This window comes from Neophocaena asiaeorientalis, unplaced genomic scaffold, assembly GCF_003031525.2.
Source record: "Neophocaena asiaeorientalis asiaeorientalis breed wild unplaced genomic scaffold, Neophocaena_asiaeorientalis_V1.1 scaffold67, whole genome shotgun sequence".
In the NCBI taxonomy this organism is placed as follows: domain Eukaryota; kingdom Metazoa; phylum Chordata; class Mammalia; order Artiodactyla; family Phocoenidae; genus Neophocaena; species Neophocaena asiaeorientalis.
In genome coordinates, this window is record NW_020173731.1 from 9639095 (window position 1) to 9666987 (window position 27893).

At 36.2% G+C, this 27893-nt stretch overlaps 1 protein-coding gene and 1 pseudogene across 6 annotated transcripts; one reads left to right on the forward strand and one right to left on the reverse strand.

Annotated features, from left to right (window-relative positions):
• Window positions 1-736: 736 nt before the first annotated feature.
• CD55 (CD55 molecule (Cromer blood group)) lies at window positions 737-26745 on the reverse strand. 6 transcript variants are annotated; one of them, XM_024750946.1, is made up of 10 exons: window positions 26529-26745; window positions 25512-25694; window positions 23908-24099; window positions 23417-23516; window positions 21368-21453; window positions 17138-17326; window positions 13223-13387; window positions 12602-12685; window positions 9036-9056; window positions 737-1516 (listed from the first exon to the last, which is right to left on the reverse strand). In XM_024750946.1, the coding sequence occupies exons 1-10, from the start codon at window positions 26626-26628 to the stop codon at window positions 1461-1463; spliced, it is 1176 nt and encodes a 391-aa protein (XP_024606714.1). In that variant the 5' UTR covers window positions 26629-26745; the 3' UTR covers window positions 737-1460. The 6 variants fall into 6 exon arrangements, with proteins under 6 accessions (XP_024606714.1, XP_024606715.1, XP_024606712.1 ...); XM_024750947.1 differs by having other exon boundaries at window positions 737-2155; XM_024750944.1 differs by adding an exon at window positions 2101-2155 and having other exon boundaries at window positions 12602-13387; window positions 26529-26744.
• On the forward strand, window positions 21683-22328 carry LOC112403427 (DNA-directed RNA polymerase II subunit RPB11-a pseudogene; annotated as a pseudogene).
• Window positions 26746-27893: the final 1148 nt, after the last annotated feature.

Genomic DNA, 27893 nt, shown 5'->3' on the forward strand with positions numbered 1-27893 from the left:
AAGAATTTCCTAAAATTAGAAACCATTAGGAAATTACCATTAATCTTGTTAGTTGTGATGATAGTGGTTAGGTAGGAAAAAAAAGTCTTTATTGTTAGAAATGCATATTTAAGTATTTATAGTGAAATGCCATGATGCTAATGGAATTTATTTTAAAATACTTTAACAACAAAGAAGATGAAGCAATATGACAAAATAAATATTGTTAAATTTTGTTATGTATATATTCTAGTCTATTCCAACACTTAACATGTAATTGACAAGATGACAAGAACATATTAAGAATCTGGAAATTGATGTGATTGCCAGTTAGGTAAATCAATAACAAGTGATACATAAAAGTAACTGAAAATGATTCACCCTAGGATAACCAAAGGGCGGCATTCTAAACTACTTATGAAAGGCAGGAAGGGACTCTCTTATTTATAAGTAAATTATTTACATTTAAGAAAATAAATGTCAAATACCACCTGAGACAAAAGTGTGATCAATTATTTCTATTTAGGGAAAACAAATTTTTCTTTACGTATCTTCTTGAACTTTTTTGGTATACATGTAAAATATAAATAAATATAAATTAAGCTTAATATTACAAAAGAATAAGATTTACAATTTGAATACGAACATCTCACTTTAGAAATACAGAATCTTTTCTTATATTAATATTATAATATCTCTGGAGACCTTTAAAGACATTAAGTCAATAAAGACACCTTGCACCCTTTCCCAGGGCTGGTTTTTTTTTTTTTTACATTATCTTAAGAACAAAATTATAGCTGATCTATCTGACAAATAAGGAGCTAATTCACTATCTGTACTTGTATGACAAAGGAAGAATTATTCCTTCATTCTGTATTCCTCCTTTGTCACCAAATAACCCAAGAAACTCAACACTCTTGGGTCATTGGCATGTTTTTCCTTTAAAAAATTTTGCCAACTGATTCAGACTCATTTTAATGGAATAAGAAAAGATGAAAATGCCTTTTAGCCAGGAAGGATTATTTTACAATGTTTCATCAGTCTTTGGCAATTTTTCTTAGAAGAGAGTGGTTTATTTGGTTTCAATATCCAATTAATGTTTTTAATTTGTTGTGTCCTTTGTAAGTAAAAATAACATTACATATTTGTTGAAAAAATTTCACTTTTTTTCCTTTTCTTCTTGCTCACATTCTAAGTATCAACAAATCTCTCCACTTTCCCACACTTTTATGAAAGTAATCACTCTCAATCTTGTGAGTTCTTCTATTTTCAAGAGTCTTAAGAGTGCTGAGAATGTGATTCCAGGACAGATTCATTTTTCCTTGCTTCGTGGACATTCTTATGCATCTTAAAGACAAGATAACACGCAAAACGAAGAACACTACCACATATACTGTGTTCACTCCACCAGAAAGTTCTACAAAATTAGAAATATTCTGTGTACTCATGTGCACTTTCTTCTCAACTCTTCTTTGGCTCAGTTAGCCAATAGTTACTAGCATCATAAGCAAAACTGTCAATGTCGTACATATATGTCCTGAAAGTTAAAAAAAAGTTTAAATCAAAATAATTTTATTTACTGGTGATAAACATTATTTTTTTAGTTACTATGTGATAAACCATGAAAAAGAATTAGTTGGTTAATTTGGGGTGCAAAACAAATGCAAAATTCGTAAGTTATAGTATGGACAACCTCAACCAGCATAGTTTAGAGTTCGGTAGCTATAGCAATACCAACTAAAACATGACACTTGAGTTTTTAGTTTCTTGAGATTAAGTGGCCAAGCTGGATTCAACTAAGATTCTTTCAGATTAAAAGTCAGTGAAAACTCCCTGGACCAGAAGAAAGTTTAATCAAAAGAAGACACCTAGAAGGTTTCACAGGTACATACATATTAAGTTAGTTTTGCGTGATAATGTTGCCTAACAACATAAAACAGATAAGATCTGTAAACTTGACTTAGAAAAGACACGTTAAAATAGATTCAATATTTCTTAAACACTGGAAACTTTAAAAGTCACCAAGCAAGACGGAGGAGCAAATACAATATGGGCCAATCATCTCATGATGCAAGTAGTCACAATGAAGGCATTCCTATTTGTAAGCCCTAATGTACCAACCTTTTGTTTTTTCCAGATATTTGTAGCATTGTGAGCATCTAATCATTTCAATAAGCTGAGTATAAAGCACAGAATGAGATAATGAGTATACTGCTGAAGAGTGGAAGACTGAAGACACGTCATATTAATGAAAGATTCAATGTGTTAGTCACTCGTTCAACAAAGAAGAACAATTCTGTCAATAACAGAGATTTAAGCCTCTATTGTCCTTTGATAGTCACAGATAGATATCAAGTTAATTGTGTTAATGGACATTTTCCAAGATACAGAAGTTGATTTTATTGAACCATATACCTATTGTAAATTAATAGAAGGTCTTACTTTCGTAGCATCACCAGTCACAAATTATGAAACTTAAGTGCTTTGTTGTTCTCATGTGTGTAGTAAGAGCTGAATAGTAGAGAAGGAAAATACTGATTGAATTATAAAAGTTTAAGTTCACTCAAAAAGCAGTATCAGCATTTGCTTACAATCACATTCTTTTCAAAAACTAAAATTTATCATATATATCCAACACTTCTAAAAGATGTAAATAAATCCTTTGATAAGCAAACACACCACCAGGTGAAGGTACATTACACCATCACATGCATTAACTCTTTCTCCTGTCTCATTAAGATCAAATTTTAATTAAATCAGTATGAAATTGAGAGAATAACCAGGAATGTATAAAGTTAGCTCTTACCCTCAACATCTTATACTTCCAAAATAAGGCAAGTGGAGTGTTTTTAAGTGCACATTAAAAAAGGCAAATTCTCTCTTAGAGGTTTGCATGAATTTCCTCTGATTCAGAAATAGAAGAATTAGGTTTACTGCAAAATCCCAATAAAATATAAAACAAATATTCCTTCCTTCTACATTTCAGCACTTTTCATTCTATTAAAAATATGATGGTCTATTATTTTACCAAAGTATCTAAAAAAGTAATGATAGCCAAGAGACAGCCAAGAGGGAGACAACTCATCACATTCCACCCCCCTCATCTACCAAGCCCCAGAGCAATGGTTTTAGAAGTAAATTAATAATGCTCCAATTCAAAAGGAGAACTGGACCAAATGTAAGGAAGTAGAGAAGATTGGTGGTTTATTCTTTCTTCCAGAGCAGTTTTGCTGAGACTTCTGTACCAACTTAATGCCTCACATCATCCAAAGAATTGAAATAGGCAATTTAGTAACAACATTAAAATATAGTTGTTCTTAATTAAGTAATGAAAGAATAGGTATTAGGGCACTTCAGAAAGAATTCAAGTTTATATGAACTCCACAATTAGTTTTCTGAACAACAAAATCTACAAAACAGAAGACAGTCAATTTAAATAATACTCTGTCTACAGGATACATCAGAGCCAACCATGACTTTATACTTAACACATGTAAATTCAATGCAGGTCAGATGTTTCAAATACTGATCTTTTTTTCTGTGTGTTGTTGTTTTATCACCTGAGTGCTTACCATGTGACAAGTAAGGTTCTAACCTCTTTACAGATGGCAATTCATTTGATCCCATGAAATAGATACTACAATCCCATGAAGTAGGTACTACATTTCCCCCATTTTTACAAATGAGAAAATTGAGGCATAGAGAGGTTAAGCTGCTCACAGCCACATGGCATTTAAATAGTAGACCCGGAATTGGAACCAAGCAGTCAAGTTCCAGAGCCTGCCCTCTTAACCACTGGGCTGATTTTGGCTAGACTGGCATCTGTTAATAAATGCAATTTATTAATAGGCCTAGTCACAGGCAATTTAACAATACGTTAGAGTTTCTCTTTCTAAATTTTTTTGCTTCTGTACACACACAGATACTCTCATAAATTGTACTGAGTAGAGAAAAAGGTGAGTTGATTAATAGATTGCAATGAGACTTCGGCTTTCAAATCACTTAATGTCCTCGTATATACTGAGAAATCTAAAAATGTTTTAAGACACAGAGTCTGTTCATCCAGGATAGTAATCATAGACAAAAGGAATAAAGAGACAGCATATCAAAAAATGCAATTAAGCTAAGAAAGTTATCTACTGGCATAGTGTCAAGTTTTACTGGAAAGAAGCTAAGAAAAATTTTTAAAAATCATCAGAATTTCTGTTCACCCTGATTTTCCACTGCCCCAGAAAATTTTAACTAGAATTATGGTACCAATTATTAGAGTACCAGCAACACATCCTTGAGGGGGAAAGAATTTGATAAGACAGTTAATATAGAAACATGAACAATGATATATACAGTAGTTCACAGTAACAAACATTAATTATGAGGCAAGTTAAAAAATAGGAGACATGAATTATATTTTGCTTGCTTGCTTATGTCACAACTCTGACAGTAAATGCTGCATGTTATTTATCCTGTTTTCTTTCAAGGAAAGATGAAATATTTAGAATGAATTATCACAATGCTCAAATAAAATTTGACAGGTTTGAGAGGATTCTAAAGTGTTTCAACCCCACCATGCTTAATTTTAAATGATTTGATCACTGATTTAAATATGATGACTGTATTATATAATTTCAGCACTAGAAGGCATCTTAGAGTTCACGCTCATTTTGTAGATAATTAAATTGAGTCTCAGAAAGGTGACGCATCCATATGTGGATAATGGGAAGGCCATTTACTTAGTTCATAAAGGTAACAGAGATGTAGGTATTTTCCCATCATAGGAAAGGTATCGTCATCTCAGCACCGAGAGTAAAACATACCTTGCCTATAGAAACGCTTTTCAGTGTTTAGTCTGTTGCAGATAAAATTTCTTTTAGGAAAACTAATATTTACTTTCAAGATTCAATGCACTATTTTGAGTTGAGCAACAGAAAATAATTGGTTAAATAAGTTGAATAACAGCAAAAAACTTTTATACCTTGACTTTTACACATAAACTTTCTTCTTAAAACCACCCATTGCCCTTTCCCCTCACCACCTTGGGTCTCCCTTTACCTCCCCACTCCACCCTCCAAATCCTTGAACTCTACTCTTTTGATCTGTACTACAAAGAAAATTATAGATGACACTAGAAAAGTAGCTGAAGGTAATATGACTAACAAGTGTATCTGGTTCCAAATCAGCAAAATACTACAGATGTCGCACAACTGAACAGCCATGTCGATACATAATTTTAAAAATAGCTGTTTCCACCCCAGGTTTTATACTATTTTACCCAATCAATTTCTTTAATTGATCCCTTAGCACCATAGCATTAGTTTGAAAAGACTGTACTCATAAAATAAATCATGGCTCCTCAAAAATGTGGGATTTCTTTTCCTTTCACCACTTCCCATTAATCCTACCATTTTCAAATGATGCAGAAAGATCCCATTTTCAGTTTGAATGATAAATGAAAATAGAAAATTTTAAAGCAATCTAGAATGTCTGGATGACATAACTTAGGAATATTCTTAGAACACTGATCAGCACATATAAGTGATAAAGGAAGAAAGTGTGTGGAGGTTGATGTTTTAACAGAAAACCAGTGCAAAATACAGAAATTGAGAAATATAATTCTAAATAAATGATTCCTCAATAATTAATAATTAATGAGAGTATTATTTTGCAAATTAGAAACAAAGGAAACTTTAAAGTATAAAGGCAATGATCTTAATATTCATCCAAAGGGGAATCAGTGTTAATTTAAGATTGACACAACTTGAGCTACATGAAACTATAAAATTATAAATGAAACTATGATTACAATTCCAATGTTCTTAATTATTCATTGAAGAGATCATAGGTAGGAAAACTACATAATTTTAGAAAATGTAAAAGGAGTAGTTTAGTAATGTTCCCCATTATGTAGAATTATATTTACCTAGTACTTAAAACACTGCAAGGCAATTTGTCACCTATTATCTCGTTATCTCCAATAATTGGCATGGTACTTGTAAATAGTAAAGAGTGTTCAGTAAATATTTATTAAATTGCATTGCATGATATTCTTTTCACAGATGAGAACACTGAGACTGAAAATGAATAAGACACACAGTTTATCACCAGAGAAAACCTATTTCTAACCCCTGGTTCAGGGCATGATTTTAACTGTTCACAATATTCTCAATAAAAATACCTGAGATTACTCAAACAAAATTTGTATTAGATGGGTATTACATTAATATATAGAGTATCACCTCCATTCCCAAACAACCCAAGTCAGAACCTAACTACAAGATCTGGTATTATCAAATGAGGCTTGTCTCCTTTTCTGAAGAAATGTGGATTCATCCAGTCATTTCGAAAGGTCTCACTTATACATCTCATAAAGTGGAAATGCAGTCTATATACTATGAAAAACTAAGAAAGCTATGAATAGGCTTTGTTCTTCCTTATAATCCTATTTAACATAAATATGTAAGTCAATAAGTATGTGATATTTAAAAGAAAAAGTATTTTAGATATTTCACTGAGCATTCTCTAATTCTTTCTTTAATATTCCTCCAATTGACCTATTAATTCCCACAAGGGATTTATGAATGTCACAATATAGAATTTCAGCAATGGAGGGAAAAAAAGCAATACTTGTAAAGAATCAGGACTATCTTAATTGTCAAATTTGAGTTCTGCAGCTCTAGGAGAAGAATTTTTCTATCCTTTCAAGTATTAGTGCTGAAGAAGCTAGTCATCTGCGTCTATTTAAGAGCCTAATAGCTGTGTGACCTTGAGCAAGTTAAGAATCTTGCAAAGCCACAGTTCTCTCGGCTAAAAAGTGGAACATAGCTACATTATAGGATTGTCGTGAGAAGTAAATGAAATAATACATAGGCATATTTCAGTACAGTCCTCGTCACACACCAAACACAAATATTGCTCTAATAAAGGACTGTTCTTATTCTTTGGTGTGGCCAGAGAGAATGATAAAATTATCAGAAATCCATCTTAGGAAAATAGTGATAAAATAAAAATGAATTCTTAAAGCTAGGATTTATTCAATTTTTAGCACTATGCTAGTAGTTTTCACATCCGTTATCTCATTAAGCTTCCAAGACTTTAAATAGGAATCATTATCACCATCTCATAAATGAGAAAATTGGGAGTCAGAGAGATTAAGTAAATCACTTGGGTTGAATTATTACTAAATGGAAAAAAAAAAATCCAAAAGAGGATTGAAACCAAGGTCTGACTGACTCCAAAGCACAAGTCTTCCTTCTATATGACACTGTTGACAAAAACAAAAACAAAAACCCCACAAATATATAGAGCATGTATTCTCAATGGGGTTGGTATCATCCCTAGAGGGGAAAAAAAAATCTCACTTTTTTATGTATAAAGTACACATGTGCATACAGTACATAAATAGATTTATATTACATCTGTAGTATTACTATTTCATAGGGATGATAAAGAAAAAATGTCTTAAAAGCTCCTTGAGGGGGAAAGGGTAATAATGAAAAAAATTTTTTTTGAAAAACACTGATACAGAGCCAGCAGAGAATAGCTTTAAAACTCAAAATGCAGGCTTCACTTACATAGCAGATTAGAAAGTTCTGGGAAGAGTCGTCAGTCTCTACTTCTTAGCAGAATTAAATAGGAAAAATATTAAATACTTGCAAAGTTCTAATATCATTTGTATCATTCATGTGCACTGCAGTGTAATCAATAAAAGCAATTTCCTTGCTATAGAGTTTATCTTTAAAATGAGAAAAGTGACCTCATTCACAGAATACATTTAAGAAGTAAAAATATCAATAATTTTCAGGTTTATGTTTTACAAGTATAGGATTCTAAAGAAAACTATTGTCATATGTCTGATAGAAGAGGGAAGGAGCTCCTCTTTATTTTTGAGCACATGTTGGAATTAAAACTAACCCTAAGGGAAGGTTTCTGGGAAAATACACAGTATACACTTAAAGAATTTCAGAGAAAATAATAAGCACCTCAAACCTTCATTGAATGCCACTGAGCTGTAAGAAAAAGCTCACCTATTAAATTTTTAAGCTCATCTATTAAAAATGTCATCAAATCATTAAATCATGAGATTTTCATTTAGAATACATTTATTTTTATTTAAAATATAGAATGAACAAAGTGAATTCTAACTGTTGGAATCTTTCAACATAAATCTTTTAGCTTAAAAGAGGTTCATTTAAAATATAAAAACTATAATAAATAACAATGAAAATAATAAAACAAGTACCTGCTTTCAGTTTTATAGTCCCTTGGCTAATTCATGCATGCATAAGATAGGAGACTTCAGCTTATTAACACATAAATCAAAAAATTCATTTTTTAATGTTTTCCATTAGACATTACTTATCAATATATGCCTATTTAGTTGTATTGCTTCTTAACAAACATTTATTTTACCATCTTCTTTAGGAGTTTATTAATCTTCTTGTTAATGCATAACATCAAATAATTTATTTACGAACAAGAAAAGGACTAGACCAAATGCTAGAAGAAACTGCAACACAGGTATGTTTTTGGCCTCATGCCTGTAGAAACAGAATACTTTTTAAAGATAACTTTAAACCATTGACAGGGAAGGGAAAATGAAGAGGATATAACCAAAGGTAAGACTCTTCGTTTTACTTGGGATAAGACAGACATCCAGAAATGGTCAAGGAGTAGTTTATGATTAATTATAAAATACTTGAGGATAGAAACTGTATTGATAACTCTCTCCTCTTGTGGTTCTTTAGCCACTAGAATGAGATGTATTGAGACAACAGGCACACAATAATACTTGATCAATTGGCCAAATGATTTGAAGTTGTCCTAAAATTACCTTGGAACAAGAACATGGTGGGGAATACTTAGGAACCTACCAAGCACCTGATGGTAGTACAAAACACATCGATAAAATGCATTTACCTGTTTTCTCTTTGGCATCCATAAACACTGTATTTTAATAGTATTCCTAAGACACTTAAAAGACAATATAATTTTCCAGGAACATAGATTACACATCCGAAAGCGAGGACAAATTCTGTTAACTGCCAGAGAGCCACACTTACCCGATGCAATAATGCTAGCAACTAAAGAAAAAAAAAAAGAAAAGAATTACAAAACTAAAAATATTTTAAAGTCATTGATTTGCTAGCAATTTAACAAATATATAAATTTATAAACAACAGTATGTGAAAGTTCAAAAGTAACTCAGATTTTCATAACTAAAAGAAATAATTGTAAATAAATTGATGAAAACAATTATACAGTATTAACTTAATCAAGTAACATATATAGCAGTGCTATCTCTATTAAACAGAGTCAACACTATAAACATAAAATGTGATAATGAGTTATTGAATACTGAAACAAACACCATGTAAATTTGGTTGTATGACTTGATGGCAAGTCAAGGTTATTGTAAGGATTAATACTAACAAATGGAAGGTGCGTGGTACATGACACTATGGAACACACTCAGTAAGTAGTAGCTACTATTATTTTTTCAATAAGAGCAAAAATAGTAAATAATATTTAAAGGGTAAATTAATTGTATACGAGAGAAATTTGATCCCAAATATTTGTTTGCATTTTTATCATAATAATTGACTTAGGTTTAGGTTAAATTTGTTAAATTATCTTGTATTCTTGCAGAAAAAAATATTTCAACAAATTTAGCTCTATAACAAATTTATATAAGGTGGAACTTGTTTCTCTTTGCCTTGCCCTATTAAAAATTGGATGTACTCAACCTAAAACTTTTAGGCCCAGAGATGCCATAAAATTTTAAGAAGTCAGTAACCACATATGTGTTAAAATTAATGAACTGAATCTAAATATATCAATATAAGCCACAAAAGCAAGGTTGAGCACAAAAAGTCAAGTTAGGTAATGAAATATATGGCATACTGTTTAAATTATAAAAAATATACAAAACAATAATATGTACTACTTATGGTGATGTACATGTAGCATAAGAACAAAAACAGAGAGGAAGCTTGCACAATGAGGTATTACCTCACACCAGTCAGAATGGCCATCATCAAAAATTCTACAAACGATAAATGCTGGAGAGGGTGTGGAGAAAAGGGAACCCTTCTACACTGTTGGTGGGAATGTAAATTGGTACAGCCACTATGGAGAACAGTATGGAGGTTCCTTAAAAAACTAAAACAGAGTTACCATATGATCCAGCAACTCTGGGTATAGATCCAGAAAAGATGAAAACTCTAATGCACCCCAGTGTTCACTGCAGCACTATTTGCAGCCAAGACATGCAAGCAACCTAAATGTCCATCAAAAGATGGATGGATAAAGAAGATGTGGTGCGTATATATAATGGAATATTACTCAGCCATAAAAAAGAATGAAATAATGCCATTTGCAGCAATACGGATGGACCTAGAGATTGTCATACTGAGTGAAGTAAATCAGACAGAGAAAGAGAACTATTGCATGATATCACTTGTATGTGGAATCTAAAAAAATGATACAAATGAACTTATTTACAAAACAGAAACAAACTCACAGACTTAGAACATAAAATTTATGGTTACCGAAGGGGAAAGTTTGGGGGGAGGGATAAATTAGGAAATTGGGATTAACATATACACACTACTGTATGTAAAATAGATAATCAACAAGGACCTACTGTATAGCACAGGGAACTCTACTCAGTACTCTATAATAACCTATATGGGAAAAGAGTCTGAAAAAGAATAGATTTATGTATATATATAACTGAATCACTTTGCTGTACACCTGAAACTAACACAACACTGTAAATCAACTATACTCCAATATAAAATAAAATTTTTTAAAAACCAATAATATATACTACTTATGGTGACATACATGTAGCATAAGAATAAAAACACAGAGAGGAAGCTTGCAGTGATTGCCTTAGAGCAAGAGAAATGGGAGCAGGGAAATGTGCAAGGAAACTTTAACAGTAAGATCTGTAATGTTTAAGTTCCTAAAAATATTCAGGTAATGGCAAAATAGGCCTCAAGATAACCATTATTAAATGTATGAAATCATTATGAAAGTATGGTCATAATGTATAAAACACGATTCTAAAAAACACAACTATCTGATGCCACTGAAGAGTGATCAAAAGCGGGCAGGTTCTGTGACAAACCATAATGGAAAAGAATATGAGAAAACATACATATGTATATGTATATATACATATATATATATATATATATATAAAACTGAGTCACTTTGCTGTACAGAAGAAATTAACACAACATTGTAAATCAACTATACTTCAATAAAATTTTTTTTAAGAAGGCAGGAATTGAAGTTCCCCTTTTAAAAAGGGGAACTAAATGGAGTGAGAGTTTGTGTATTTGTGGTGGGTATTTGGCCTTTTACCTAAAGGAATAAAGAAACATACAAAGGAAATCTCAACAATAATACCTGTAATGTTTTAAGTTCTTAAAGATTCTGGGTAATGGCCAAATGAACTTGATCATGGCAATTACGAAATCTGGACAAAATATTTTAAAAACAACAATAACAATGATTTGAAGGCATGGAAGAGCAAACTAACTCAGACAGAAACTAATCAAAGCTGAAGAGCTCAGGCAGGCATTAAGCTGCAGGGAGTGAGATTTGCATGGATGCTGCAGGGGGAAATCCCTAGGCCACTTGGTGCAGGGAGCAGAAAACCACAGTCTCACTGGTTGGAGAAGTCAGAGAATAGAGTTCAGAATCAACAGGGCATCTGGAAAGTGAGGGGCTGCTGATGCTCTATTTCTTGAAATATGTGGTGGTTATACCAATATTTGCTTTAGAAAAGTTATTAAGCCTTATATGTATATTTCACACAGTTTTCTGTGTGTTGACGTCAATGAAAAATGAAAATAATTTTTAAAATTATCTCTTGGCTCAGTCCTATTGAGATTTTCCAAAAACAAACAAACAAACACACAAACAAACAAAAAACACATATCTCTATTAGAGAACAAGAATGTCTATTAATATAGCTATACATTAAGCAAGTTGTAAAACAAGAAGACATCTGGGTGCTCTGAAACAGCATTAATTAGTAAGAGGGGTTTCATTCACTCAACAGGTTTTTCTGAAATCTACAGCATATTTTACTCTGCTTTCATGAAAACTGTCATTTAAAGAGTTAATATGAACTATTTCAAAGAACTCTGTTTTTAATTACTTAGAAGATACTATTAAGGTGCTTTACCAAATTAGCAACTCTAGGGAATCTGGAGAGTTCCGTTAGCATGCTTGAAGGATGGGTCTCTGTCAATGAATCAGACCCAAAAATAAACCTTAAGGATTATACGTATTTGAATCTTTGAGGGGTATTGAGGAATTCAGTGACTCCCTAAAGCTAACATCAAAAACAGAATTTCTTCACTGACCTTAATTTAGCATTGCTTTTATGGAGCCACAACATTTTTCTATATTACTGCAAAATGTTTCTTTCTTAAAGGTGTGCCCTAGCACAATCCAAGTCTGCCTCTGAAGAAAGTCAGAACATCAGTATGAAGAAACTCTGCTACAATAAACCAGAGACTATTTAATTTTATAATCCCAATCAATTTGAAATTTCCACCATAGCACATAAAATCCATACTTGGAAACCTGAACAGAGTAGTCAACTGACCTGAAGTAGAGCTTCCTCCTCCTTTAGGTGTGCTTGTTGCATGAATATGTGTGGCTGCCCCGTGAACAGCTGGACTCCTTGTTGCTGTAACATGAGCAGAGGTCAATCTTTGTGTTGCATGGAGACTCTTGATCACTGGGGTATGTACAGCAGTGGACTTTTGTGTTGCTCTAAGAGTCTGTGTAAGTGAAGATTTTGCCGTGGTGAATCTTTGGGTTGTTGGTGTGGCCTGTGATGCAGAAGCATTTGCCATGATGGGATTCTGAGCTGCTGTAGAGACAGTGTTTGATATGGGGGAATTTTGGGCTGTTGTGGCTAAATCATTTGCTGTGGAAGGTTTCTGAGAAGCTGATGAGACTTCTGTAGCTGGAACATTTACAGTGGTGGGTCTCTGAGAAACTAGTGGGGATTTTGTAGCTGAAGAATTTATTTTGATGAGTTTCTGAGGAGGTGATGGGGCTTCTGTAGCTGAAACTTTTACAGTGGTGGGTTTCTGAGGAGTTGGTGGGGTTTCTGTAGCTGATACTTTTACAGTCGTGGGTTTCTGAGGAGTTGGTGGGGCTTCTGTAGCTGAAACCTTTACAGTTGTGGGTTTCTGAGGAGTTGGTGGGGCTTCTGTACCTGAAACATTTACAGTGGTGGATTTCTGAAGAGTTGGTGGGACCTTTGTATCTGGAGCATTCACTGTGGTGGATTTCTGAGGAAATGATGGGGCTTTGGTAGCTGGAACATGTACTCTGGTGGGTTTCTGAACTGCTGGTGTGACTTTGTAAATTTGAAAGGTTTCTGTGGAGGAAAAATGTTATTTAAAAAATTAGCTAAATAATGCTGTCCAAGTTAAAATTTAGGAACCAATTGTTTGCTCTATGACTCTTCTCTTTCCTCACAAACAACTAAATATGATTTTTAGGAAACCAAGTATTCTCATGTATTTCCCAAAGAACTAAAATGTTATATTGTCTTTGCTTTGAAATAAATTATACCTTTAGGCAACTAAAGTGAATTTACACCCAAGTAGTGTTGAGGTTCTTAAAACTGTTTTCTATGTGAAAAAGGAAACCAAAGTCAGAGTTGGCAGTGATCTCATTCAGTGACACACCCTAAATAAAGATAGTTTTTCTCATAAATTGTCTTCTTTACCTCATGCCAAGACCAAAGAACAGCAGGATGCAACCTTGAACCAACAAAGATAATCACAACATAGTTACTTTTTTCAAAGCTCTCAGGACATGTTAGTGACCTTGGGAACTTGTTTTGTTTCACTTCTTTTTTAAAGCAATAAATTCAATTAGAATAAAATAGCTCCCTTTTTCTCCTCTTGTGTTGGTTACCAACTTTACATAGGTTAGTTTAGTTCCTCTTTGGATTTTAGGTGAGATAATAAATATCTCAAGTGCAAATTATGTGAAGGTCCTATTCTGAGAGTCACAAATCTAACATTAAAATTTTAGGCCTTCAGTGCCTGTTTGATTTTGGGTTGCTTATGCAGTCTCCATCATAAGGCAGTACTGAGCAGTGCCTAAGCCTGTTTGACCACATACTAGAGACTGTTGTCAACTTCTCTAAGCTTGTTTTCTCATTTGTAAAATGAGAATTGAAAACAATGTCTCTTAGTGCTTTTATCATTGCTTTAAGTTGCCAAAGTTTTGCTATGAGGTGCCTGGAAGTGGTTTTGGTTTTATTCTGCTTAGAGTCTTGAGAGCTTTTGGAATCTGTTGGTTGATGTATTTCATCAGTTTGGGAAAATTCTCAGTCATTATCTCTTAGAGTATTTCTTCTGCTTCCCTCGCTCTCTCTCTCTCTCTCTCTCCCCTCTTTTTTATCATATGTTAGAAGAGTTTAACATGTCTCAAATGTCTCTTAAATTTGATCTATATTTTACATTCATTTTTCTCTTTGTTCTTCAGTTTTAATTAACCTTTCTTCCAGTTCCCAATACTGTCTCCTGCTACATCCAAATCACTGTTAAACCTATCTATTGTGCTCTTAACTTTAGATATTATATTTTCCCATTGCAGAATGTTTATTTTACACCATTTTTATAGATTCCAATTCTCTGTTGAAGTTCTCTATTTATCTTTTCTGTTAGTATCTTAAATATATTAAACACTTATTTTAAAGTCCTTGTCTGCTGACTCAATTATCCAGATCTTTTTAATTTGATTTTCATTTCTCCTAATTTGGTTATAATTTCTTGCTTCTTTCCATATCTAATTTTTTTTATTATATGCCATACAATTCAGATGATATGATCCACCAAAGGGAGGGTCTCCTTTTCTGATAGGCAGATTGGTTTGAAGTGATCACATCCTCAGCTTATGAGGGACTCAGCCTATGAGGGACTGATTCTGTAAGACTCAGTCTACTTCTGCTCTTGTCTCTGCTCCTTGGAAGTGGACCTTCTGGGTTTTTGATTTGACAGACTGGTGGATCTTTGTTTCCTCAGCCCTGAGAGACTGCAGGAGAGCCAGGTCTGTCCTTCAGCAGTGTCCCAGTCCAGCAACATAGCCTCCTTCCCCACACAGCTTCAAAATGAGCTTAAATGTCGTAAGGAGGACACTGGCTCTATGCTTGATACAAGCCTCTTCCTGTGATGGGTTTGTTGTCCAAATACCATAAGGTTCAGGGAGATCTCATTTTGTACTTTGGAAGCTTGAGGTCTAGCTCCCCAATCTCACCTGCACTCCCAGAAATCAGCAAATGGCTCTTGGGAAAAACTGGGTCAGCATTTGAGGACTTCCAGTTTCCAGTTCATTATCCTAGCTCACCGCAACTATTGAAAGCTTTGCTAGAATCTCTCTTTCCTGGCAATGGTCTTTTATGTGTGTCAGGATGGATCCTCAGCCCAGATGGGCCTCAGAATGGTTTGTCTTCACTCCCTACCCCCAGGAATTTTAGTTCATTCAGCTCTAGTTGTTCCCCTGAGGGAACAACCTATGCCTTTAAAATATGATTTAAAAAAAAAAAATCTACCCAGGTTTTGCAGTCATTGTCATGGGAGCACTGGCCTGCCATGACTTCCTTGGGCATTGCCATAGAGTTGTAAGCTCTAAATAACTGATGATTTAATAAAACAGGGGAAAGTAAATATGAAGTGGATCAAATGGCTAAATTTTAAAATATCAAAATTTACTCACAATTAAATGAATTCAACAATTAAGTAAAATTTTCACCACTTATACTATCACATCTCCATATCTTAATAACCATTTTCATTAATGGTGCAGAGAACAAAAATACAATATTGGTGGGACAGTAAATTGGTACAGTTTCTTTGGAAACAATATTGTTAATGTTTCAAAAGTTTAGATGCATATACCTTTGACACAGTAATTATACTGCAAGGAATTTATTGTAAAAAATGTATTTGCACGCATGTACAATGAACAGATATACAATAACACTGACTGTAGCACCTTTTGTAAAATAATTTCTTAAAAAACTAGAACAAAAACTAAATTCCCTTCAATAGGAGACTGGTTAAATAAATAATATATCCATACAATGAATATGATTTAAAAAAAGAAATATGTGTATGTATATTTATTTTCTAGAATAAAACACAAAAATTTGTAAACAGTGGCTACTTCTGAGAGTAAGATTGGAGGAGACTTTTACTTCTCATTTTATACAATCATTGACATGGTTTTAATATTACCTCACTATATTTATGTATACTACTTGTATGAAAAAACTATTATTAACAAGCAATAGTATTTAAAAATTCATGCTAATAGAATTCAAGTATAATTATAAAAGTAGTATTTGCTTGAATGATATTGGCATTCAAATATGACACTGCTTAAATAAATGCCACCTCCTGGTCCTGTGCGATGTTATAATCCAGCTTCATTGATCTTCTAAGTATCTCTTCAAAAATATACTTAAAAAGCAGTTCTAAAGATTCTGAGAGTACAGCCTAAGTATCAAAAAGCACTGAGGGAAGAAGAGGTCTAGAAAGATGAAGAAGAGAGCATTCTCAATAAGAGAGAAATTCTGGAGGCAGAAAACAAATATAATATAATTCAATGAAGTCAACAGGTAGGCAAGAGTTTCTCTTCGTTGTCACAACATATATAATCATTATCTAGATCCCTTAGTTCAATCTAAGATTCTCTCCCAATTAAATAAAATACACCACTTTATACACTCTTTGTATAAACAAAGAGATATCTATATTGACTTACTGAAAGTAACATGGTAAGAAACAGCAAATTTAAGCTAATTCACTAAAAACATGAGACATATCATGTGTATGTGTACGTGTGTGTGTGTGTGTGTGTATTCATAAAGGTCATGTGTGTATTTATTTATTTATATGTTACCATATGTTCTCCACATCAGTGGTTCGTCCTTTTTGGAAGTCATAAACCCCTTGTAGATTCTGATGAAAAACTGTATCACCCAGAAAGATGCAAATACGCATATGTATAACATTTTACATTCATTTCTCAGGGATTTCATAGATTCTCAGATGCCCATATATAGACCTAAAGGCAAGAATAAATCAGAAATATAACTCTGCAAACTGATTACCTTTGCATTCAGGTGGGGGGCCACTCCACTCTCCTTGGTCATCTCTTACAGTACAATTGATAGAGCTCTCTCCATGCAGGGCGAAGCCTTTCATACATTTATATGTTACAGATTGTCTATATGCGTAACTGTTTTGTTTCTTTTCAATCATTCCATGGTCAATTTCTGGTGGTTCTGGACATAAAATTTCTTTAAAAAAATTCCAACATATTTTAAATTAATTAAACTGGCAAAGTATTTTTATAAATAAGTAAGACTAAAATTTGTTAAAGATTTTATTTACAGAAAAAAACTTATTCTTCTAAATTAAGCATTTCATCTCAGAAGTGAGATGAAGCAGGGCAGAGATTTCCATTTAGGGAGTAAATGGACTTGAGTTTAAACCTAAGATGTACCCTTCTTCTTAGAGCAGAGAAGAGGGCTCTGCTTTTCATTCCAAGGAGAAAACATGCCAAATGAAAGGAGTTGGGAATGTTAAGTGGCAAGTTTGGGAAACAGGAATTTTGGATAGAGCAAAATATTTTAAATGTCAGGATTAGACTTTGACTTTCAGGGTAAAAATTTTTTAAGCATGTGTTAACTCTTGGCCTTTTATTTAAAGTAAATCTTACTGAGCAGCTGAATTTGTAAGACAAATACAAGCAGAGTATTGCTTGTTATATTATAAAAAGAAGCCTCTCCCTCCCAGTTGCCCTGATAAAAAATTCAATGGTTCCACATTCTCTGGAGCCATGAAGTTGTTTTTCTTTCTTTCTTTCTCTCTCTCTCTTTTTTTTTTTTAAGCAGGAAAGCAATGTGATCACATGTGAACATCAAATTATATTACACAAATACTCTTAAGTACCCAGAGAATACTAGTAATTTATGAATTACTTTTAGGCCATTGATCAAAGCAAGGAACAAGAACAAGTTAATCTGATTTACACTGGGCTGGGTGGGCGATGACAACACATATTACCATCAGTTCAGTTCCAACATTTTCTGAGCACCTAATACATACCAGGCATTGTTCTATAAATAGAAGCGAAAAACCAAATAAGATACAGTTCCTCTGTCTTAAAATACAGTGGAAAAAGACATTCAAAGAGATCATTTCAATACAAAATGGTGAGGATTATCACAAAAGCATGCACAGTGGTGTGCAAAGAGAGAAGAGGGACAGTTAACCAGCTTGGGAGGTCAGGGAAAGCTTCTAGGAGAACTACAAGAGCAGACCCTTAAGAGAAAAAAAAAAAAAAAACTAAGCAAAAAAGGGGCTGAAGGACATTCCAGGCAGAGGCAGTGTCACAAGGAATGATGGGAGGGCATGAAGAAGTCTGAGGTATCTGGACAACTACAGAAGTTTGCAAAGGATGAGGGCAAGACATAAGCATGGAGAAGCAGGTAGACCATGTCTAGCCTTGAACACTGTATGGAGGAGTTTAGACTTTTACACAATGAGGAGACACTAATAAGCTTTAAGAAGGAAAGAGACAAGTCACATTCGTGTTTTAGATGGATCACTAGGTAGAGTATAGATGAAACATTAATGGAGTGTAAGAATGGAGGCTGGAGGCCACTGCAATCAGTATCACTTTTGAACTCGAGCAAATGGGACTCCTGCCTTAACTCCCACAGCTTAAAAGGCCAAGCTCTGGCCTCCTCTGGCTGTGCCTCTCTCTACTAGATGGGGAATCTGCAGGGCTGAGGGGGTATGTTCAATGAGAGCTCCTCCCCCACCCCATTCTAAATCATGCTCCAGGAACTGGCAGCCAGAACTCCCTGTGCCAACACCCCTTTCAAGTCTTCGCCTGGTCCATATTCTTGAGGATGGTCTATACTGTGGATGTGTTCACCTTTAGGCCAAAGTTCAATGGAGTAGGGATAAGGGTTACAGGGGACGTGACTTGGGTGTGTAGGCCGAGCTATCCATTTACACGCATCAGAGACCCCTCACAGTGCAAGAAGGGGGCGCTGACTTGAGAAAGTCTGTGTCTTAGGCCAAGCGACTTCCATTTATACCCTTGTCCTGGATCCTGAAAATGTTAGGCGTGGCCCTTACTGCAATAGTCCAGACAAGGGATAATAAACAATATTAAAAGTGTTATAGGTGGAAGATAAAAGACAAGTTTGAGGACTTCCCTGGTGGCGCAGTGGTTGAGAGTCTGCCTGCCGATGCAGGGGACATGGGTTTATGCCCCGGTCCGGGAAGATCCCACATGCTGTGGAGCGGCTGGGCCCGTGAGCCATGGCCGCTGAGCCTGCGCGTCCAGAGGCCTGTGCTCCACAATGGGAGAGGCCACAACAGTGAGAGGTCCGCGTACCGCAAAAAAAAAAAAGAAAAAGACAGGTTTGAGAAATAGATTAAGGAGTAAAGGAAAATGATTTAGTGATTAGAAGTGAGAAGATAAAGAGAGGGGCCTGGGACGACAGATATTATATAGCAGGGATTGATTCCAGGCTAGCATGTACTAGCAGTCTACTAAAATTATTTTTGAAAAAGAAAATATTGGCAGAGAGAGAGGAAAACAGATCTTTCTGATACTGAGGCTTTGTTCAGAGGTGAACAACTATCACTCTTGATTGATTTATAACCAAGGATAATTTTTGAATATGCCCATTGTTCATTCGTTCTGTATATCCACACCTGCATATCCACATCCACACATGGACATCAATGCTGTCTCATGTGTTGATAGAGGCCAGGGCTGCATACTTGAGGTAAAACAGCTCATTGCTAAAGAATTTGTACTTTCCACTTGATGTTTTTGGTACTGTCAAAACAGGAAAGTTATGTGGAAAATCAACCCTAGGAGAAGTAGGGCTTTAATAGGGATAATTGAAGACACTGGGGTTGCTGAGGAAAAAGGGCTCTTTCCTGCAGGGTTCAGATGTCAGTGCCTGCTGAGTTGCAGAGACAGATAAAAGAATCAAAGAGGAAAATATGAACTTCAGGATGTTCACCACAGAGTTGAAGACACCAGACAGAGAGCAGGACCTGTCCTAGCCACGGGCAAGCATGAAAAGAGAGTGGGTTTGCAGTGCAAAAGCTCTACTATGCTGGAATACGTGCTTGGTGTCCACATTTGTGACACTCGCGACAGCAATTGCTTGTAAAGATATTGGCCTCACTGGGAAACCACTTGTTCAGGCTTTGTGACAAGCTGTTGCCTGTGTTAGAAAAAGATATGGTCCAGCCCCTGTTTGCTTTCCATATTTGGTTCAGTATCATTTACAGCATCCCTTACTGGATGGTGGAAATAGGAAAGGTGATGGTGGGTAGTAATGATAGATATGTGAAAATAATAATGAGAAAAAGGGAGAAATAGTAGCTATGGGAGGGCAGGGCGCCAGATGGGTGTGGCTGGAGTAAACTCCTGGTTGGCAAGGCTTCATTTTATTTGTCTTCATATCAGTTGACCCCACACATTCCCTACCATAGAGTGTCAGTCAATAAATGCTTGATAAATTACACTGCATCTACTCTAGTCTCCTGCTCCTAAAAACCCCCAAAACTTGCACTTAGCAATAATTTTAATGACAATGAGAGAAATAAAGCCTACTTTTTAGAATATTACATATATTTATTCCTCTCAATTTTCAGGAGACATATGTCTCTAATTCACATACATTTAACTTGATATATCCATTTAGGAAATTATCTCTGTGTCCTATTCCCCCCTTGAGAAGACAAGATTTTCAAGTGTAGAAACCATACTTCTTCTTTATTATGTAAGGTTATTTCTCTAATGATAAAACAATATACCACACTTTAAAACACTTCTACATAACTACCTCAGTTAATAATCCTTAAAGGAACACATAGGTAACACTAGGCGTTAGAAGACTTATGGGTTTGAAATCAAGAAATCTGGGTTAAATGCTTTCTTTTGCCACTTATTTTGGCATACAGGATCAAGTCATACAGACCCTCTGATCAAAAGCTTTTTAATCCATAAAATTAAAAATTATGGGGGAAAAAAACCCATATCTATTTTACTTGACTCTTAGAAGGAATGGTAAGATGACCAAGAACAATATAAACCTTAGTTTGTTTTTAATCCTTTATCCGCACAGTTAATAAATTAAGAAGCATTACTACTAGAGATCTTTAAATTACATAAAACACACACACATTGGAAGGTGAGGGTACTACAGATACATACTGTGGGTTATTCTTAAAGAGCAGAAAGCAATTTATTATTAATTATTCAGTCCCACACCTGAGTGCTTAGAATTTTTCAGTCTTACCTTGGCATTCTGGAAACGGATCACTCCACTCAACAGTATTTCCCGCAAGAGAACAGTAACTAGAAGTTGCACCAACTAATTTGTACCTAAAGCAATGAGGGAAGAAAAGAAGTTAAGTTCCATTCACACATACTTGACTTCCCTTAAATTCTCCAGAATATCATCTTAAAATATTTATGACACCAGTAGATAGAGACAAAACAATAGTTGATAAAAGTCCATGTGGCAGTTTAAAGGAAAAGAAAAAAATTATATCTAAAAGGGTGACCTTAAAGAATAAAAAAGGGCGGCTTTGGAGGCGGCTGCGACGCTAGGATGAACGCCCCTCCCACCTTCGAGTCCTTCTCGCTCTTTGAGGGCAAAAAGAATATCACCATTAACAAGGACACCAAGGTCCCCAATGCCTGTTTGTTCACCATCAACAAGGAAGACCACTCTAGGAAACATCATTAAATCGCAGCTGCTGATGGACCCACAGGGGCTGTTTGCTGGCTACAAAGCGCACCCCTCCCCCCACCTTGGAACACAAGATCATCATCTGCATGCAGAGGGACTACAGCCCCCAGGAGGCCTTCACCAATGCCATCACAGACCTCATCAGCGAGCTCTCCCTGCTGATAGTGAGCTCTCCCTGCCGGAAGAGCGATTCTGGGTGGCCATCAATGACAAGCAAGAAGGAATTGAGTACTGGGCCGCACCCGGCCCTTTTCCAGGCACCAGGTGGACAAGAGAACTTCTTCCAGCCGTGGGCCTCCTTGTAGAAACTCCAGTGAGCCCCTCACCCCCAACACTGATGTGTCCTGTACATAGTTTTATCTTCCTAATAAAATGTGGCAGGAAAAGACCCAGCTGTGACTTCAAAGCAAATGGGCCATCAGTTCAGTGGAGGTTGCGGACCTGTTCCAAAGCCACTCAGGGACCTCCTTTCAGGACTGGTCCAGAGACCCAGATTTCTGTCTGAGGAGGTGGCAGGAACAAACTCATTCTGGACAAAACCTGGGAACCTGGGGCTGCCAGGCAGCGTCTCAAGCAGAAGGAAACTGAAAACCCATGTGCTTCCAGGAGTCTCTGCTCTAGAAGCCTCAGCTGCCAGGCCTGCCTCCCAGCAGCTCTCCCCAGGCTTCTCTTACATAGTAGAGTTTAATAAAAATATTCACCGAAAAAAAGAAAAAAAAAGTATAGGACGGGCAAAATATTTTTGATTTGGGTAGGGCACATGTTAGAAAATAGTAAAGTATTTTAAAACATTTTTAAAAGATACAGATGCTTAAATATTTTATATTTCTGAGTTCTAAAAGATCACTACAGACACCATAGAATAATAGAATGTACTTCTATTTAAAGGGTTCAAAGTACCCCCAGATTTAATATTAATGATATTAGTGATCCAAACATCTATGTTTAGTACAGGAGACTAGTGATAATGATAGTTTTATAAAGAACAGGGATATACACACACAATAAAATATCATAATTCAATTTGCAGATATTAACTGAGAGAATGAGTATAAAGGTTTTAGCAGCACCTGAGACACTGACAATACTCAGTGAGTAAGTTCCTTTTCCCTGCATAGAGAACTTATAAAAGATCTTAGGTCAGAATGATATTTTCACACTAGGAATAATTGTTTTTAACCCATGATATTTTATAACAGATTGTTCGTATATAGAAAAAACAAATGCAAATTCATTATTTAGGTAAAGAATGGTTTCATATTTAACACTGAAAGGATTTAATTTCTCCAAGGATCATCAACTTATCACAAGTATTTTCCTATACATATCACACTTAAAATTTTATAATGAATCACATATGTACTGAAATCTAACCATTGAGAGAATTTTGGTGGTATTATAAGAAATCTTCCTTTCTTGCCCCATTTTACTAAATTTAACTGTGATGAGTTCATGATAAAGGGTCTTTGAATAGAGGGGTGGTTTTATTGCTACTAGCTTGTAAACACTGGCTACAAATCTAAAAGCTTCCATCTTAAATCCTAATTTGTTTTTCCATTTGTTAAATATAGTGTTTCATATACCCAAACTTACCCTGTATTACATGAAAAATGGATGGGCGATCCAAATAATAGGTCATGTGTTATACTGACATAACCATTTTTTATTTCTCTAGGGTTAGCACATGATTTTTCTAGAAGAGAATACAAATTGATTTTTTAAATTAAATTATCAGGTACATCTATGCAAATTCATCATCTGAACCATTGATATTACTTATCCTTAGACTATTTAAATCTTACCTTCATTTTATCAGTTTCAAGAAAACAACATATTTAGACTATACACTATTTGATTTTAGGTAACCTTAAACTAATTAAATGAGAAATCAGTGAGTAAAGTAATATTTCTAGCTCACAGGTATTTAGTTTCCCTAATTTAAAATAAAATGGTTCCAATGGTTCATTTAAGAATCATTCTAAATAATAACATGTACACATAGACTTCCACTATGAGTGAAGGAAGAAACACTATTTTCCCCAAACACCATATGGTTAAGAATACTCTTTAAAAATTATACTCACTTTTACAAAATTCATCAGGTATGGACCACGTAAAATTCTGAAGGCAAGTTAGTTTTCCTGAGAGAGAATGGTCCCTTATGTAGCCCAAACGGCAATCATATTCTACAGTGGAACCTTCTGGGAAATAATTCTGTTTGGTATAAGACTTTTTGAGAGATGCAAAAAGTAGCCTGGTTGGAACATCACAGCTACCTAAAAGTATTAACAAAAGCAACAACAAAAAAATTAATATCACTTTATTTTATAACCTATGTTTAATTATCTGGTCCTATATCACTCCTTTTTCTATACTTCTTTGTACATATTTGGTATTTATATTAATGTCACTATGGCACTGACAGTGTATCAAGCATATTCACATATAAATTTTCATTTCCCAGTTACTAGAGGCCTGTGAAGTAGATTTGGCACATAGAAGTCACTATGCCCACAATTTAGAAAATATAACTCATTTAAGTTGCCTGGCATAGTTCTGGAACTGACTCAATGCCAGCTCCCTTATCCTGCCCCATGTAGCACAGGGGTAGATGATAACTGGTATTTCCAGATCCCTGGGCTAGTGTCCTGGACAACGATAATAGTTAATAATAGTTAATATTTATTGAGTGCTTCTAAATGTTTTACACATATAAACTCATTTAATCCTCAGAACAACCTATGGGGACAAGGATCAGATGAGCCAATGGTGGACCTAAAAGTATTTACAAACTGTAAACATCCAGGCAAATGTGAATTTATAGTGGCCTGGTATAGTGGAAGGGGCACTGGATTTATAGTCAAAAGACTCAAGTTTCCACCCTGGCTCTCCTGCATAAGGGAGCTCCTGATCTCAAGGAAATTGTTTAACTGGGGGCTGCTTTCTCAACTGTAAAATGTGGATAAGTCCCTAACTAACCTCAGGGAGTTGTTGGAAGGATTAGATGAAGTACTATATGCAGAAGAGTTATAAACTCTAAAACATGATACATGTGCAAAGACTTATGTACTTCAACCTCCTGCCTTGTATCATGGATAGATAAAAAGTTAAAGCTGATCTCACACCTGATTTCAGAAAATACTTGTGGCAGTTTCTATCTTTACTGTAGCTTCCATTGCTCCAAGTTGTTCAAAGGCAGGAATCAAGTCTTACCTTTATCTTTACTTGTATATGTCAAAGCTAATCTAGGGCTATGCCTATAATGATAGATTTTGAGATAAAAATTGAGAATTTTTAAAAATATCACTACAGAGTTGTATTGGGTAAGTCCTACTTTACAAAATGAAATTTAAGAAAACAGAGGATTTCTGTTATGTGTCTCAAGGTAATTGCCAAATGTAGTTATATATAATTTACTCCCTAGACAGTACCTATTGTTTATTTTTGCTATTACTCAGTTCAAGAGTTACAGTGTTAAGGGGGGGGAAAAAAACCGTTAACGAAGGGCAGGACCTATTCCAGAAAGCAATGCCGTCAATTAGCTAGATTGTGAAGTGCCAACAGGTATACCCTGGCGATTAATAATGCTAGAAAACTATCTATTACCAGTCACTCCAAACAGGGATAAAATTAAACTTAAGAAACATTCCATTCCCATAACTTTTCTAAGATGAAATGAAAAACTTACGATTACAAAATTCTGCAACCTCTGACCATTTATTATTCAGACAGACCACTGAGTCTGCCTTGCCAGGAACTTTTACAAAGCCTTCGTTGCATTTGTATGTTACTGTGCTTTGTATGGGAAAACTTGTAAGAGCTCCCAAAGCTGGTTGGGCATTAGGTACATCTGGGGGAAGGCTGCAGTCACCTAGGGAGGAAAAAACAGAACTGAAGGAAATACAACTTTTCAATTCATTGCAGCATTCCTTTCCCAAGACGAATAAGGGAAGCAGCAATGGCTTTCTATGCCCACATAACATTCCCATCCAATGCTCAGCTGACATACCGAGAACGTGCTAGGCTTCCTGTGTCAGTTAATTCAAAATTAAAATAGTCGAAAATAAATTCCTGCCCTTCGTTATCTAATATATACATACATATATATATATATATATATATACACACACACACATATATATATACACATGTGTACATATATAATATATATATAGTGCTTTAGACTTTCACATACATACTGTTGCTAGGCACACAATAAAGGCAGACGCCCCCTTGGAACGTTACACCTGGAGGAGATGACGCGCAAACTTGTAGCGCCACGTCTGTACACGACTGGACCCTGTTGAGAGGTGAGAGTGGTCAACTATTTGGCCTTCCACCCTTAAGGAGATGCTGAGGATTCACTCTATTCGAGCCCTACCTTTTGGCTTCCGGGTGTTTGCTCCCTGTACCCTCCACGCCTCACTCCTAAAACCCTGCCAGCTGGGGTCCAGTACAGCAAGCTTCCTAACTGCCGGCTAGCAGCGGAGAGCCTCTTACCGTCCCCAGGGATCGTGCCAGTAGGAGCGCTGATAGAGGTAGAGGATTACGGGAACAATTAGGGATGCCGACATTCCTCAGCGACCCTGGTCCGCCGACTTTCCGGTTGTTGTAGAGACGGGCCCTGCCCCTCCCACACTGCCTAAAGGTTTAGCCTGAGGGGTGGGGTGGGGGGTCCCTGGGGGGTCCCCGACCCCCCACTCACCCGACGCAGCCGGAGGACGCAGGAGCAGCAGCAGCAGGGGCGGGGCCAGCCCGCCCAGTAGGCGCAGCACAACTGTAGCGCTCCGCCGCGCGGAACTCATGGCGAGCCGGGACGGGGATCCGGCTTTGGGACTCCGCGGTCTCTGAGGTTAAGACCAAGCAGGCTCGAGCCAGGAGCTGGAAGTAGGAGCAGCGCCCGGTAGTTCTGCAATTCGAGTTAAATTAGTGCCTTGGGCGGGGCCAGGGCTCTGAATCTCCAAAAGAGATGGGTGGAGAAGGGCTTTGCTCACACCAGGTGCTGGGCTGGGTAAGGGCGGGGGCTCCATCGTCACTGGCCTCTGGGGACCCAAGCAGAGGAAAGAGGGATCCTGGGCAAGGAGAGGAGCTCTCCGATCTTAAGTAAACAAAATAATGGGGGAACTGAAGAGAGAGCGGAATGGTTAAGTGGCGCAGGCTTTGCTCCCCGGGAATCTGAATTAGTTTAAGTGGAAATTAAGCGCACTTGAGTGCTACAAAGCTGAGCTGTATGTGCGTTGGATTTTGAGTTTGCTCCCGGAGCTGAGAAATAGGGCCCACCCAGGGACGTGGTGTCTTCAACTAGGAGGTCTGTCAAATGCCAACAAGAGGATGGGAGAATAAAAACCACAGTGTGTTGTCTCCTAGGAAACTCTGTAATATGAAAACAGCAAGTGGGAAACCACCCCAGAAAACAGGTCAAGAAACACAACAGGGAGTGAACATTGTTTTTACCGTGTTTGCATGAGAATCGCTTTCGTCTCCAGGGTTTTCCTTATATACCAAGGACACCTCTTGAATTCAACTTAGGGACTGTTGTAGTGTGACTGCAGATAGAAAATCACCATCCTGTGGAGTATGCGTGTGTGTCGGGCCGGGAGAAAGATGACAAAACAAAAACTGAGCGCCAGAAAGCTAAATGGTAGTATGGTGGATTTTAAGAGGAAGGTTTGTTAGAAGACCTTAAGTATATGCCAGGGGTTTGCCAGGCTGGCCACACCTTAGAATCGCATGGGGTTTGTCGGGGGCGGGGGGTGTTTTTAAAATCCAGATGTTCAAGCTACACCTGACAAGTTAAATTACAATCTCTGGAGATAGGACCGGGCATCAGGATTATTTAAAGCGCTCCAGGTAATTCTACTTTGCAGCCAGGTTGAGAACCACAGAGCTATATGGTGCTGGTCAGAGTGAAGATCCACCCAGCGCAGGACTGTCTCTGTCAAAAACACTAAAGGACACTGATGAGAAGGCCACTTACTCATCTTCAAGGAGAGTAACTCAAAGTACATGTTTCCCTTAAGTAATTTACCTGATCTGGTTAGCAGAGTCCTAGCCTAGGTTTCTTATGCCC